This window comes from Colletes latitarsis, chromosome 4 (assembly GCF_051014445.1).
Source record: "Colletes latitarsis isolate SP2378_abdomen chromosome 4, iyColLati1, whole genome shotgun sequence".
In the NCBI taxonomy this organism is placed as follows: domain Eukaryota; kingdom Metazoa; phylum Arthropoda; class Insecta; order Hymenoptera; family Colletidae; genus Colletes; species Colletes latitarsis.
The window spans coordinates 32556268-32570326 of NC_135137.1; the positions used below are offsets into that span (position 1 = coordinate 32556268).

A 14059-nucleotide genomic window follows, 5' to 3' on the forward strand; every position below is an offset into this window, starting at 1 on the left:
GTTCATTGTAATTGATATTGAACAACTGTTAATAGTTCAATTATTGAATTGATCGACGTTTCAGTATAAATAGAAAATCACATAAATAGAACATACTCTGAACGAAAGTATGAGATGGAAAAATGAAAAAAAATTCCACTCATTATTCATTATAAGAAATTTGTACTCGACTTTGAATTTCTCAGGACAAAGAATAATTTTTATCTGAAACTTTTACCTTCATGTTGTCGTTCAAAGTTAAGAAAAGTTCGTATATTTTTTTTACTGCCCCCCAAAAAGAGGTTCTTTTTTTCTGGCCCAAATTATTGAGTACATAGAAATTGTATAATTGTTTATATTCCGCTTCATTGAATCCAAATATTGATTCGATTTCCACCACATAATAAAGAAGACAGTTTACACGCGCGGGATTTATCCAAAATACGCTTCAAAATTTCATACAGCATTCGACTTTGTAGGGAAACAATTTATCGTTCCTACTCGATTACCCAATTTTCCGACCAATTTCAGCGTGCACCCGATTTACAGAAAATTTAGTTTATTTAACTTGTTTCGCTGCAATTCTGTATCCCACGAAACACGTGGCTCGGCGTACATAGGAAATACATAATCGATTTCACAAAATACCTTTATGAATGTGCGCGGCACGCTTGCTTGGCAATCGAGCTAAACCATTTGCGGTTGAAAAACGATCATTTCAAAAAACCCAATGATCTAAATATTGACGATATCTTTCATATTTGATAAAAAGGATTCAAATAAAAATGACATCCAAACGAGTACGTATAAATTATTACAACTATGTATAAAGGGAATAGACATCGAACAATCTGTTTCCAAAATCAGTATACTTCTACAGATTATGGCTCTAACTAAACAGAGTGTTCGACCACCCCTGGGAAAAATTTTAATGAGAGATTCTAGAGGCCAAAATAACACGAAAATCAAGAATACTGATTTGTTGATTGAGGCTTCGCCAAACAGTATATTTTCGGTAAAGAATTTTTTTTCTCGAAAGTAGGTAGAATTTCGGAGGTATGTGTATTCACAAAAAATGATTGTAATGAACCCCCTCAACCAAAAATAATTTTTCCAAGATCATTTGAAATTTTTTTTTCACCGAAAAATTTAGGCACCTACCCCCTGTCGATTCTTCTTAAAAATTCGTTTTTGATTTTTAGTAATTTTGTTTGACGCCCTATAGAAAAGTTGTCTAATACTTTTTTGTAGGTACCTGAAGGCTCTACTTCAGAAAAAAGTTTCATTGAAATATATTCACTATTGTAGGAGTTATGGCTATTTGAAAATTGTATCATTTTTATGTGGTTTTTCTCATTTTACGGGGTCAAAGAACAACTTTCCGAATATTTTTGGAATTTCTACATATTCTCCATCAAATTACCCGTTGTTTGCTTTTTTAAACATTAAAATCGTCCAATCCATTCAGAAGTTGTGACGTTTTAAAGATATGTATGAAATTTCAGGGGAACATATCAACGGCTGGTCAGACATTATTATATTTTCGGTAAAGAATTTTTTCCTCGAAAATGGTTAGGATTTCGAGGGTATGTCTATTCACCAAAAATAATTGTAATTGACCCTCGCAATCAAAAATAATTTTTTCAGAACGATTTAAAAAAATTTTTTGCCGCAAAATTTCTCCACCTATTCGAATTTTTTTCTCGAAAATGCATAGGATTTCGGGGGTATATGTATTCACAAAAAATGATCGTAATTGGTCCCTGCAACAGATAATAATTTTTTCAGAACGATGTGAAAAAATTTTTTTCGCTGAAAATTTCAGGGAAACATGTCAATGTATGGTCAGACATTACATTTTCGGTAAAGAATTTTTTTCTCGAAAGTGAGTAGGATTTCGGTAGTATATCTCTTGACCAAAAATGATTGTAATTGCCCCCCGCAACCGACAATAATTTTTCCGTTAATGTTTTGAAATTTTTTAATAACTTTTTGACAAAACCTCAATCAACAAATTGATATTCTTTGATGATGGGCCGTGAATTTATCACCAATTTATCAGAAGTATTGGTGTTTTATCGCGTATAGCTGCGTTCATTAACAACTACGAGGCGTGCGTGTATGTCCTATTGATTGGGAACCACGGTTTTCGTGTCAGTAATTTCGAAAAGCAGTTGCTCAACGAACGAGTGGAAAGTAAATTATTCGCGGGATTCCCGCCAACTGAATTACACACTCGGTTAAAATGCAGTCCGTTTAATTTAACTGGAAAATGTGCGTTTGTTTGATCTTTGATTACAGTTTCTTTTGTCGCGAATTGTATCAATCGTTCACCCCCATTAGCTTCGCACACAAGCCGGACCACTCGATGTGTCAACAGGTGCTTGGTTGAAAATTAATAGAGATAACGGAGAGACTCTTGTCATATTCAATGACTGAAAAGCTAGACGAAATGGTACAGTAATATACAGGATGTTTGTCACGTCATAGAATTCCACCATCTTTCAAATATTCCATATATTTTTAAGGGTTATAATTTAATGGAACATTTCGAGTTAAAATCCTAGATAAATATACGAAAATATGCTAGATCAACGCTTCAGTTTCTTAAGAAAATGTGCTTGAATATTGTATGCTTCTTTCACTTTTGAAATATTTTATCCTCTCAACAATTGCAAACGACAAATACCTATACGGACATTAAACTTGATTTAAAATGTTGAGAATAAGGCTCAACGAGGAGAAATCCAACCATATACATTCATACTGAGAAGCAAAACCGCCCTGTGTTCTATTTATATTTATATATGTATTTTTGTACAAATTAGTTCGTTTGGATGCTGTGTATCGGTACGTGTGTACGAACCACGGAACTAATTAAGATAAAACTTTCGCTGTTAGATAGCTTATTCTTCCAGTTTGAACGTAGGCTATGTAGCATCCCTCCGCCATAACCATGGTCGAATGTATTAAACGAAAACGCAAACAGCAAAATGCAGGTCTGTATTTTTTCTTCTCTTTTTTGTTTACTTCTTGTTTCGCCATTTCGAACGGAAACACCATTCATGCAGGCGTAGCTGCGGGCGAAAGCTAGTATATAATAAAAGTATTCCTCAAATAAACGTGGTGAAATATCTAGAAACATACTTAGACAGCAAAATAATGTGGAAACATCGTATACAGAAAGAATGGAACGAATAAAATTGGAAAGAAAACATATTTGGCTGACGAGTAAAAAGTTGAAATTAAATTAGGAACATGAACGATTCATTGAACGTTCTATCTGAGCAACTTGAACGAGGAATTAATACAAGAGAAGATCTTTGCAAGGGAGATCCATCATACGAAGATCTGACATTTCATACACGCAATTTGAAGTATTTTTAGAAATATATGGATTAGAATAATACTAGAATGTTTAAATGAATTGGGGAGACCGCAAGAAATTAATTGTAAAATTGGAGAAAAATATTTTCAATTCTGGGGAAAAAGCAATGCAGTTTTTCTATTGAATTTTCCACTTATTTTTTGGTTGAATTTGTTTTGATTGAGTTCTTTACCAGCTATCAAAAACGCGTAACTGACTCGATATTGCGAAGAAAATTGAACTTCGTCGAATCCCATTAACGCTACGTTCACGGTCATTAAAAAATTTGTTAAATAGTTCTGTCCAACAGATTCCTATAAACAATGGCAATAATTTGGTAATATAATTGTTACATAACTTTTCTCTGTTATTATCATAGGTTTTATACTATTGTATTTTATTTGAAAAATTTTAATGGGAGATTCTAGAGGTCAAAATAAGACGAAAATAAAGAATATCAATTTCTTGACTGAGGCTTCGTTAGTAAGTTAGTAAGTTAATCAAAAATTAAATTAAAAAATTTCAAATAATTCTGAAAAAATTATTTTCGGTTGCAAGAGCCGACTACGATCATTTTTGGTCATTACACATGCTCCCGAAATCCTACACATTTTCGAGAAAAAAATTCCTTACCGAAAATATAATAATGTCTGACCATACCATTGATATGTTTCCCTGAAATTCCATGCGTATCTTTAAAACGTCATAACTTCTGAACGGATTGGACGATTTTAATGTTTAAAAAAGCAAACTACGCATATTTTGGTGGAGAATATGTACAAATCGCAAAAATATTCGAAAAGTTGGTCCTTGACCCCGCAAAATGAGAAAACCCCTATAAAAATGGTTCAACTTTCAAACAGCCATAACTCTTACAATAGCAAATATATTTCAATGAAATTTTTTTCTGAAGTAGAGCTCATTGGTACCCACAAAAAAGTATTAGACAAAATTTCCGTACAGTGGTTCGTAGCAGATAAATAATACTTCGAAGTGGCTCACGAAGGGTTGAGAGACGCTGCTTTGGAGTAATACCGAATTTGGAGGACAATGAGATTTCGCCAAAAAAGACAAGACTTTCAGACAAGCGAAAAAACGAAGACCAACGATTATCGTGGCGAATACTTTAATCCATAACCCTGAACATTAGTTATGCACGCGGCTATCTCACCTCTCTACGACTTGGAGCAATGTTATCTCTAGTGGTTTTTTGCATGGGGACGTTCAGTCCCGTGAATTCAGTTTTTAATCCCTTACGTCTCTTAAATTTCCAGTCCTTGGGATTCCCACGACGCGCGGTAGCGTAACTACGGTCCTTCGATCACGATAATATACTCGAATTTGTTATCGAAACGGTAAAACGTAACTAAAACGGAATAAAACACGCGATCGCTATCAATAGCCGCGATATCGCGCGCCTTTAAAATATTTGACGTTCAAAGTGTTCTTTATCAGTAATACGAGCGCCGCGGACTCTTGTTGCAAGAGTAGAAGGCCTGAATAGAAATAAGGTTCACGTTTTGTTACGGTTATGGTTATGGCGGACTTTCAGCTAGCAATTTTAAGTTATTGGTATTGGAACATTGGGCCACAGAGTGGTCCATTTAAAATTTGCAAGTTTCAATCGTTTTACTTTGAAATATAGATCGACTTTCATTTTCTTCCGTTGCAGTTAAGGTACTGTATAATAAATTTCAGACAGTCCACCTTTGCTCACAGTCGAGCCAAGACTTATGAATAAGTGTAGTCGAAATGATCACGGGAAGCTAAAGTTTCTTTCAATCGTTTAAACGAAATATTTATATTTGATACTCTGTATTACTTTGGTACGTACACTATCTGCTGAGAATGGTATAATGGTTTTTTCTTTTCGTATTTTTGGTGTAAGCAGTACTGTTAAATTACATTCCACTTTTCGACGCTGCTCTCGTTTCTAAGACGAAGCTCACACGCCACGGCAGTGGAGTTCGAAACGAGATAACTCACGTTTATCACATCGAATGGCACTTTAGTTTATGAGATCGCGTTTATCAGACAGAGCTCCGACGGTTTATGCACGAGAGGAAAAATAGAATTGAATAGTAAGCAGTGGTGCTTCAACCTTTTCAATGGAATGAAACAGACTTTAATAGGGGAACTGGTAGGGGGTTGGAGCTTTCCGGAATGAAAGCATGCTTATGTACTGTGAAAATACATGAACAGAAATATTCTGTGCAAGCGATTATCATACTACCATGCATACATAGGACGAGAATCGTAAAATATTATAGTTCTTGCCAGATACCACGTTCTGTCATTAAGAACGAATTCGATCGATCGATCTTATCGGGAACAAAGTTATAGAAATACTTATTTTCTGTAAACGAAAAACTCAAGTTCTGACGAAGCTGTTTTATCAACGCGAATTAGATTTTCGGTAAAGAATTTTTTTCTTAAATGTGCGTAGGATTTCGGGGGTATGTGTATCCACGAAAGAGGATTATAATTCACCCCCACAACCAAAAATAATTTTTTCAGGACGATTTGAAAATTTTCAATTTCGCCAACTAATTTCTGCATCTAATCGAATTTTTTTCTTGAAACTGCGTAGGATTCCAGGGGTATGCCTGTTCACCAAAAATGATTGCAATTGACCCCCGGAATCAAAAATAATTTTTTTAGAATGATTCAAAAATTTTTGTTTTCACCGAAAAGTTTTAGGCACCTACCCCCTGGTTGATTTTTCTTAAAAATTCGTTTTTGATTTTTAGTAATTTTGTTTGACGCCCTATAGAAAAATTGTGTAATACTTTTTAGTAAGTGTCTATGAGCTCTATCTTAGAAAACAGTTTCATTGAAATATATTCACTATTGTAGAAGTTATGGTTGTTCGAAGGTTAGACCACTTTTATGGGGTTTTTCTAACATTACGGGGCCAAGGAACAACCTTTCAAATATTTTTATAATTGCTACATATTCTACACTAAAATACGCGGCGTTTGGCTTTTTGAACATTAAAATCGTCCAATCCGTTGAGAAGTTATGACGTTTTAAAAATACGCATAAATTTTCGGGAAGACATTTCTGACCTGAAATTATATTTTTGGTAATGAATTTTTTTCTCGAAAATGGTTAGGATTTCGAGGGTATGTCTATTGACCAAACATCATTATCATTGACCTTCGCAACCGAAAACAATTTTATCGGAACGATTTGAAATTTTTTTCATCGCCGAAAAATTTCAGGGAAACATGTCAATGTATGGTCAGACATTATATTTTCGGTAAGGAATTTTTTTCTCGAAAATGGTTAAGATTTCGAGGTTATGTCTATTCACCAAAAATAATTGTAATTTACCCTTGCAACCGAAAATAATTTTTTCAAAACGATTAAAAAAAAGTTTTTGCCGCAAAATTTCTCCACCTATTCGAATTTTTTTCTCGAAAGTGCGTACTATTTCGGGGGTATGTCTATTCATAAAAAATAATTATAATTGACCTCCTCGATTAAAAATAATTTTTTCAGGATGATTTGAAATCATTCTCTTATGTTATAACGAGAACTGCCTAATTTTATACGTTCACTAATATTAATATGCAGATAAAGTGTGTTATTAGTAAATTGTGGTTTTATATTCTTAATTTGTCTAATTAAAATTAAATACACCTCTGCTTAACATTTTCAGTAGTAAAAACTAGACAATAAAATGATCTTTCTAAAATGTATAATTTAAACTAAGATTAGTAAATTATTAGAGCATATATTTCAATTACAAAAGTTTCTATCAAAGTTTCGCGAGTGCTCGCGAAATGAGGAACATCGACCCAAAAAAAAAAAAATATGTAGGGAAAATGAAAAAAAGCTATCGAAAAAGGACAACAACGATGGTATTGAATGCATGAGGAATATCCAAAACGGGACACGTAGGAATAAAACAGGGATAGGGAGAACGGATAAGCCGCATATTGTAAATGGGATTAATTTTTTTCTCGCCACACACGCCACATTTGTTTCGGGAGCCAGAAACTACAGCCATACTCGGAATTAATGTCCAAATTGAGCTCGTGTCCGTTTCAGCGCCTAACCCCTTTGAACAATATAGCTACAAACCGCTCCTCTTTGAAACAGAACCGTCCAATTGAAACGAACGCGAAACGCACTATCGAGGAAAAATAGATCGCAAAAATTAATCTAAATCACTCTATCGTTACTCATTATTAGACTGCGGGATCTTCATACAAACTCATATTTTTATTAATAGAATTAATACAGTGGGAGCTTTGTAGAGGCTCAACTTCTAAGCATAATAATTCATATCATATTTCTTATTTATTGGAATGTTAAAAATTTTCTATAACTTTTCCATCATCTCCAGAGGCAAATATCCACTTCGAGCTCCTCAAAGGACACGTAAAAGTAAAAGTAAAAACACACTGCAAGATTATCGACTCAAATCAAAAATTGCCTAATTTTTACAGCTTTGACCCTCTGGGAGCTCTGTAGAGGGTTGTCTCGACTTCTAAACATAATAATTCGTATCTTACTTTAAATATTTCTTATATATTTGAATGTTACAAAATTTCCTATAACTTTTCCATCATCTCCAGAAGCAAATAATCCATTTCGATGCTCCTCAAAAGCCAAATAAAAGTAACAACCCACCCCCTGTAAAATTATCGACTCAAATCAAAAATTGCCTTATTTCTACAGCATTGACTCTCGTTTTGACGAGTTTTGGGAGCTCTGTAGGGGGTTGTCTCAGCTTCTAAACAATAATTCGTATCTTACTTTAAATATTTCTTATATATTTGAATGTTACAAAATTTTCTATAACTTTTCCATTATCTCCAGAAGCAAATATCCACTTCGAGCTCCTCAAAAGCCAAATAAAAGTAACAACCCACCCCCCCTGCGAGATTATCGACTAAAATCGAAAATTGGCTAATTCCCGCAGCATTGTCCCCCGTTTTGACTCGATAATTACCAGGTAAGTGACTTTGGTGTTCCCTGGAGGGGCCGTCTGTCGCGGGAACGCGCAGATTTACCGTATGGGTATTCATGAGTCCCGGGGTGCTTCGCGATATTGTCCAACGATAAACTAATTTCCAAGACGCGTACCCCTCGCCGGGGTTAATTTGCAGGGGAACGGAGTTTAATATAAAATTATGGCTTAATTGTTCCAGTGACGGGGTTCGAGCCAGACTTCGTTCACCCGTTGCAGAACGTAACGATCCCGCAGGGTCGAGACGCTTCCTTCACCTGCGTGGTGAACAACCTCGGTGGATACCGGGTGAGTCCTTCCTCCTCCGCGAGCGGAGATCACTCTGGCGGCGCCAAGGCCCGGGTAACTATTTTACCATTAACCTGTGTCCGCCTGTAATGGACTACCTTATCTACTACTACCTACTACTACTACTATCATCACTACTACTACCTACTACTACTGCACTACTTATATGCGCGTGTGCCTGCACCTCACAGCACTGCATTTAACCGCACCACTGCCAGCTATGAAAAAGAAAACCACCGCCAGCAGCCGCCACCATCATCAAAACCATTTCTCTATCTGTCTCTCTCTTTCTCTATCTCACTCCCATTTTCACTCTTACTCTGACTCTCTCTCTCTCTTTCTGTCTTTGTACGACATCCATTTTCACCCATCTAGCCCCCGATAGAACTCCGCTGGGCACCGCGAAACCGGTCGCCAGCCGCGAAACTTAAACTTTCGCGCTCCTTCCCCGACCTTCTCCCTCCTCTACTTTCCGACTTTGACGCGCGGATGACTCGTCGTAACCGAGACAGAAAAAAAAAGAAATGAAAGAAAGAACAGCTTGCAGAATAGCTGACGATAGCTTGTGAGAACGTCATGCATATTGTTTCCCCCCCCTTCACTGTACGATGACGACTGTGTCGACTGTTTTCTAGGCGTAGTAGAGCGTTAGGTTCGTTCGCTTCGAGCGTGCTTCGAGCGCTCGCGGGTGCACAGAGTGTTTCGCCAGGCCACGATACCCGGAAACGATTCGAACCGAGGAACGCGATTTTTCCCCCCGTACTCGTTTTTGCAGAGTTTTTGAATAAATCGTCGACGAGAATTCGGTTAAAATGTTTCCGAAAGGCGTTTCTCCGGCGTTTCCATTCTCGCGTCGCCGTCGAGTGGTAGATTTTTAAACTGCGACCCTTTCACTCTGATCGAAATGTAAAAATATTTTGTCGATCTTCGGGCCAGGATACGTTTAGAAGTGTCTAATCTTTTCACAATACGGTATTTACAATTTGTGACGTTTTAAGATATTAATCCGTAGTCCAGATTTCAGATTTTTTTGATTCGAACATAAATTGTATAAATGAACGATGTGTGAATTGTCAAAATGGCAAACAAAAGATTCACGAATTTTTACCGAAGAAGAAAACCTTTCGTTAATTTTTTCGTGGTACGTAATTTTTTATATGACTCGTTGTATCGTTCTAGTCAGTTTTCTAAAACAGTCTTCCACGTAATTCTACTTTATTTTTAATCTGTTGTCTGCTGGATCACAATCTATTTAATATCTATAGTCACTTTGGTATTTAAATATTTTAGTTTACGACCTTTCTTGCTGAAATGTAAAACATTAAATACAGAATTGTAAAATAATAACAAGTGTTTCTAATTACAGGCTTAGAAACGCCTTTCTTTAAGTGGCTAAAACAGAGAAACATTCGAGTTAATAATTAATAACATCGTGAGTTCCCAAGTTATATAGGTCAACAGATCTATTTAAATACTAATTTTTTTACATAAATATTTAAATTTAAATGAATTTTTAATACTAATACAAATTTTTTTCCAAGGACATCTTTTCGAAAGCATATAACTTGTCAAATTATAAAAAGATAAATAAAATAAAGATAGATGAATCTTCCTAGCCTGGCATATATCGATCGACAGAGTAAAGGAAATGAAATGGAAGCGTGGTTAAAATTCTTCTACGCGATTACGAAACACTCTGTCGTATTAGTATACATTTGTCACACTCATGAATTCGTTAGCATAGAATCACATGTTTTTAGTGATCGCGAGAAGCCGGCGCGAACAGGCCTACTAATTGCTGCTGGGTTCAATTACCAAAGTAGCATGTGCTTCCTGTTAGGCTGTTCCATAGTAATCCCATGTTCTAATAATTCTACTTTATTCTGCTAACAAATATTTTTCCAATACGAAATTATCTTTGCCCCTAATACTAAACCTATCGGTATCCAACGCCATTTTTAATGGTCCAAAGAACTTTTCACGTTTTGCAGTCAGATGACTAATAACGTACGTAAAAAATGGCGTTACTGTGGAAACAGCCTAAGACATATTAAACATAGCGGTAGCTTGGAAAGTAGATTATGTGGAATCGAAACGATGGCTATTAAAGAGTTGGATAAAAGCAGAATGGTGGACCAAGTAACAGTAAAATCGACTGATTAGTATAGCTTAAATATGCCTTTCCAGAAATATCAACTATACGTCACTGAATACGAGATTCATTATTCTATTCGTGTTTCTTTTTCTTAATAGAAGTTTCGAAACGTATTGCACATGTATTGTAACTGTATAGAATCTTCTAAATTGTGTCTTTACAGTATAAATATTGTTTCTGACGTTTAAATCGTCGAGCATCGATGCTCACGAGACTCTCTTTGCTTGCGTTAATCTTTACTGTTCGTATCGACGAACTGTCTTATCAGTTGGATGGTCACTGTCGAGTATTTTATTATTAACCCCTTAACGCTCATACCTGAGTTTAACTGCTTTGAAAAACGATATTTGTTTAATCTAACGGTTTAAAGAATGATAACATTTGTTTTCCTTTAAATTATACGTTAGATACAACATTGTAATTAACAAAAACCGCATTTTTATATAGCTTAAGTCCAATACAGAAAGCTGATCATTCTTGGAAAAAATATGAGCGTTAAGGGGTTAAATGTAAGTCACGCGTAGCCCGATTACGAACATTATAAAAATATTCTACAAATCGATCGTTTAATTTACCGAACAATATATTTATTTAATCATCGTCGTCGTCCGCGGAAGCATGCAGGAAGTCGGGAACATTGGCAATTTGTCAACTATACCGCGTAGCTGGCGGTGCACGCTAAAAAAAGCAATACTCCAGAGAAATCAGGACAATGTTCCTATCATACATATATCTTCATACACAAACCAACTAGTTAAAAATCGAATTCCGTCCGTGTTTCGTGCGGTATCCGTACCACCGTCACTTTTTTCAATAATATTATTCATGTCGAATATTTCATAACGGTCAGTTCCAATAACCAAATTTCCCATACGTACCTTCATAGGCTAGAACGAGTTAATTTTAAAAAGAAAATTAATATTCAGAAAATTCTGTGTACCCTTAGATTACTTGTTGGAACTTCGAGAAATTGAAAAGCGATCATTTCGAGATTCGAAACGTGTAACACTTTCGATACGATCACTAATTGTAATTATTAACACCTCGATACGATTATGATTTCTCGACTCACAACAGCATTCTCGCGTTAATTTTTAACGTCTCTAATATAACAAAATAGGAAAGATTTCATAACTGAAACCGGGCGAAATATATTTGACGCTTTTACGATCCCACTTGTTGAACGGATTTCTCGCTACACGAAAGAGTCGGCGGGGAGAATATTTCTTTCCAAAGAGATTCCGTTGAAAGTTTGCCTGTAGATTTTAATTAAGACCTAAAACCGTAAAGTTTATAACGCGAGGAAATATACGATTCATTTGGCCAATGGGGGCCCCGCGATTCGACTTCTTTCACGCGATAGAGTCAAACAATTCCCTGTTCCAAGTTGTAATCATTTACACTCTTTCGACGTAAAAGGGTAATGCAAAGGGGATTATATAAAACAAGAGTTACGAAACTTTGCGTTTCCCTTTGCTCATTAATTTTCGTTACTCGAAGGTATAAGAAATCGTACTTTGTTATAGCCTTGCTACTCCTTTTCGAAATCGTATTACTATTATTTTTAATTCACTTTCGATTTTATTATAGAAATAAAATTATACTTTCTGGGCATTTTTTGTCCCGTCTTTCTTAGTGCCGGGAGTCGGTTTTGATGGCAATTCCGAAGTGGCGGGGGTTTTCATTCATATTTATTTTTATTAGCCTTTGAAGGGCTCGAGCGAGCTTCCCCGAATAACGCGGGGAAAAAATGAAATTGATACAGAGGAGATGTGAAAGAAAGACAATGATAAAATGTGTTCCGAAAGTGCATGCATAATTTCAGTTATCGCGTGTACACCCCCCCGGACGAAAATCACCATTCTTTCTTCTGCGCGACGCGGCTCTGTCTAACTCGCGTCGTTATTTGACTTGCTGATTCGTATACGACAAATTATCATTTTCATTTTCATTCTCATGATCAAGAGACCCGGTAAAGTCTTGAGCCAAATGTATGCGCATATATACTGGCGTAAACACGACGAGTATCTTTGCCCTTTACAAATACGACGAATGACAAATCACTCTGACTCGGCCATCTGATGATATCTCGCGATGAGGAGGTTTTAAACAAATAAAGAGCGCCGCGGAGAAAGATCGTGAGATTGTTTTCATCCCTCTAGCGACGATACTCCAGTCGATGAACGCGAAGAACAATATTCTTTGAAGAGTATTTCTGTTAATTTCTTTGAATATCGTTTGAATTTTTTAAGTATATTTTATACAATGTATTTTGTAGAGAAATAAAGAGAAAATTAATATCTTGGTAGTTAATGAATTGAACGTTTTTCTGAAACCTCGTATGCATCGTTTTTGTGAAAGTTTAATCCAATTAAATCTTTATTATATACAGAGTGTTCGGCCAATCCTGGGAAAAATTTTAATGGTAGATTCTAGAGGCCAAAATAAAAAGAAAATCAAGAATACTAATTTGATGAAGGAGGCTTCGTTAAAAAGTTATTAACGTTTAAAGTTCCGCCCTTACTGAATTTTTTTCTCAAAAATGCACAGGATTTCGAGGGTATGTCTAATGACCAAAAATTATTGCAATTGACCCCCGCAACCAAAAATAATTTTTCCAGAACGATTTGAAATTTTTTAATTTCGCCGAAAAATTTAAGCACCTACCCTCTTTCGATCTTGCTTAAAAATTCGTTTCCGATTTTTAGTAATTTATTTGACGCCCTATAGAAAAATTGTCTAATACTTTTTTGTAGATACCTATAGGCTCTACTTCAGAAAAAAGTTACATTGAACTATATTCACTGTTGTAGGAGTTATGGCTATTTGAAAATTGTATCATTTTTATGTGGTTTTTCTCATTTTACGGGGTCAAAGAACAACTTTCCGAATATTTTTGGAATTTCTACATATTGTCCATCAAAATACGCGTTGTTTGCTTTTTTAAACATTAAAATCGTCCAATCCGTTCAGAAGTTATGACGTTTTAAAGATATGTATGAAATTTCAGGGAAACATATCAACGACTGGTCAGACATTATTATATTTTCGGTAAGGAATTTTTTCCTCAAAAGTGCGTAGGATTTCGGGGGTATGTATAATGACTAAAAATGATTATAATTGGCCCCTGCAACAGAAAATAATTTTTTCAGAACGATTTGAAAAAATTTTTAATTTAATTTTTTAAGAACTTTTTAATGAAGTCTCAGTCAAGAAATAGATATTCTTGATTTTAATCTTATTTTGACCTCTAGAATCTGCCATCAAAATTTTGCCCAGGGATGGCCGA

At 35.5% G+C, this 14059-nt stretch overlaps 1 protein-coding gene across 2 annotated transcripts in view; it reads left to right on the top strand.

Moving 5' to 3' along the window:
* Positions 1-14059, top strand: part of LOC143341094 (lachesin) — a 316834-nt gene that overhangs the window by 243010 nt on the left and 59765 nt on the right. For both annotated transcript variants that reach the window (XM_076763714.1, XM_076763713.1), the window contains exon 3: positions 8509-8669. In XM_076763714.1, the coding sequence (XP_076619829.1) occupies positions 8509-8669 (161 nt within the window). The remainder of the gene's footprint in view (positions 1-8508; positions 8670-14059) is intronic.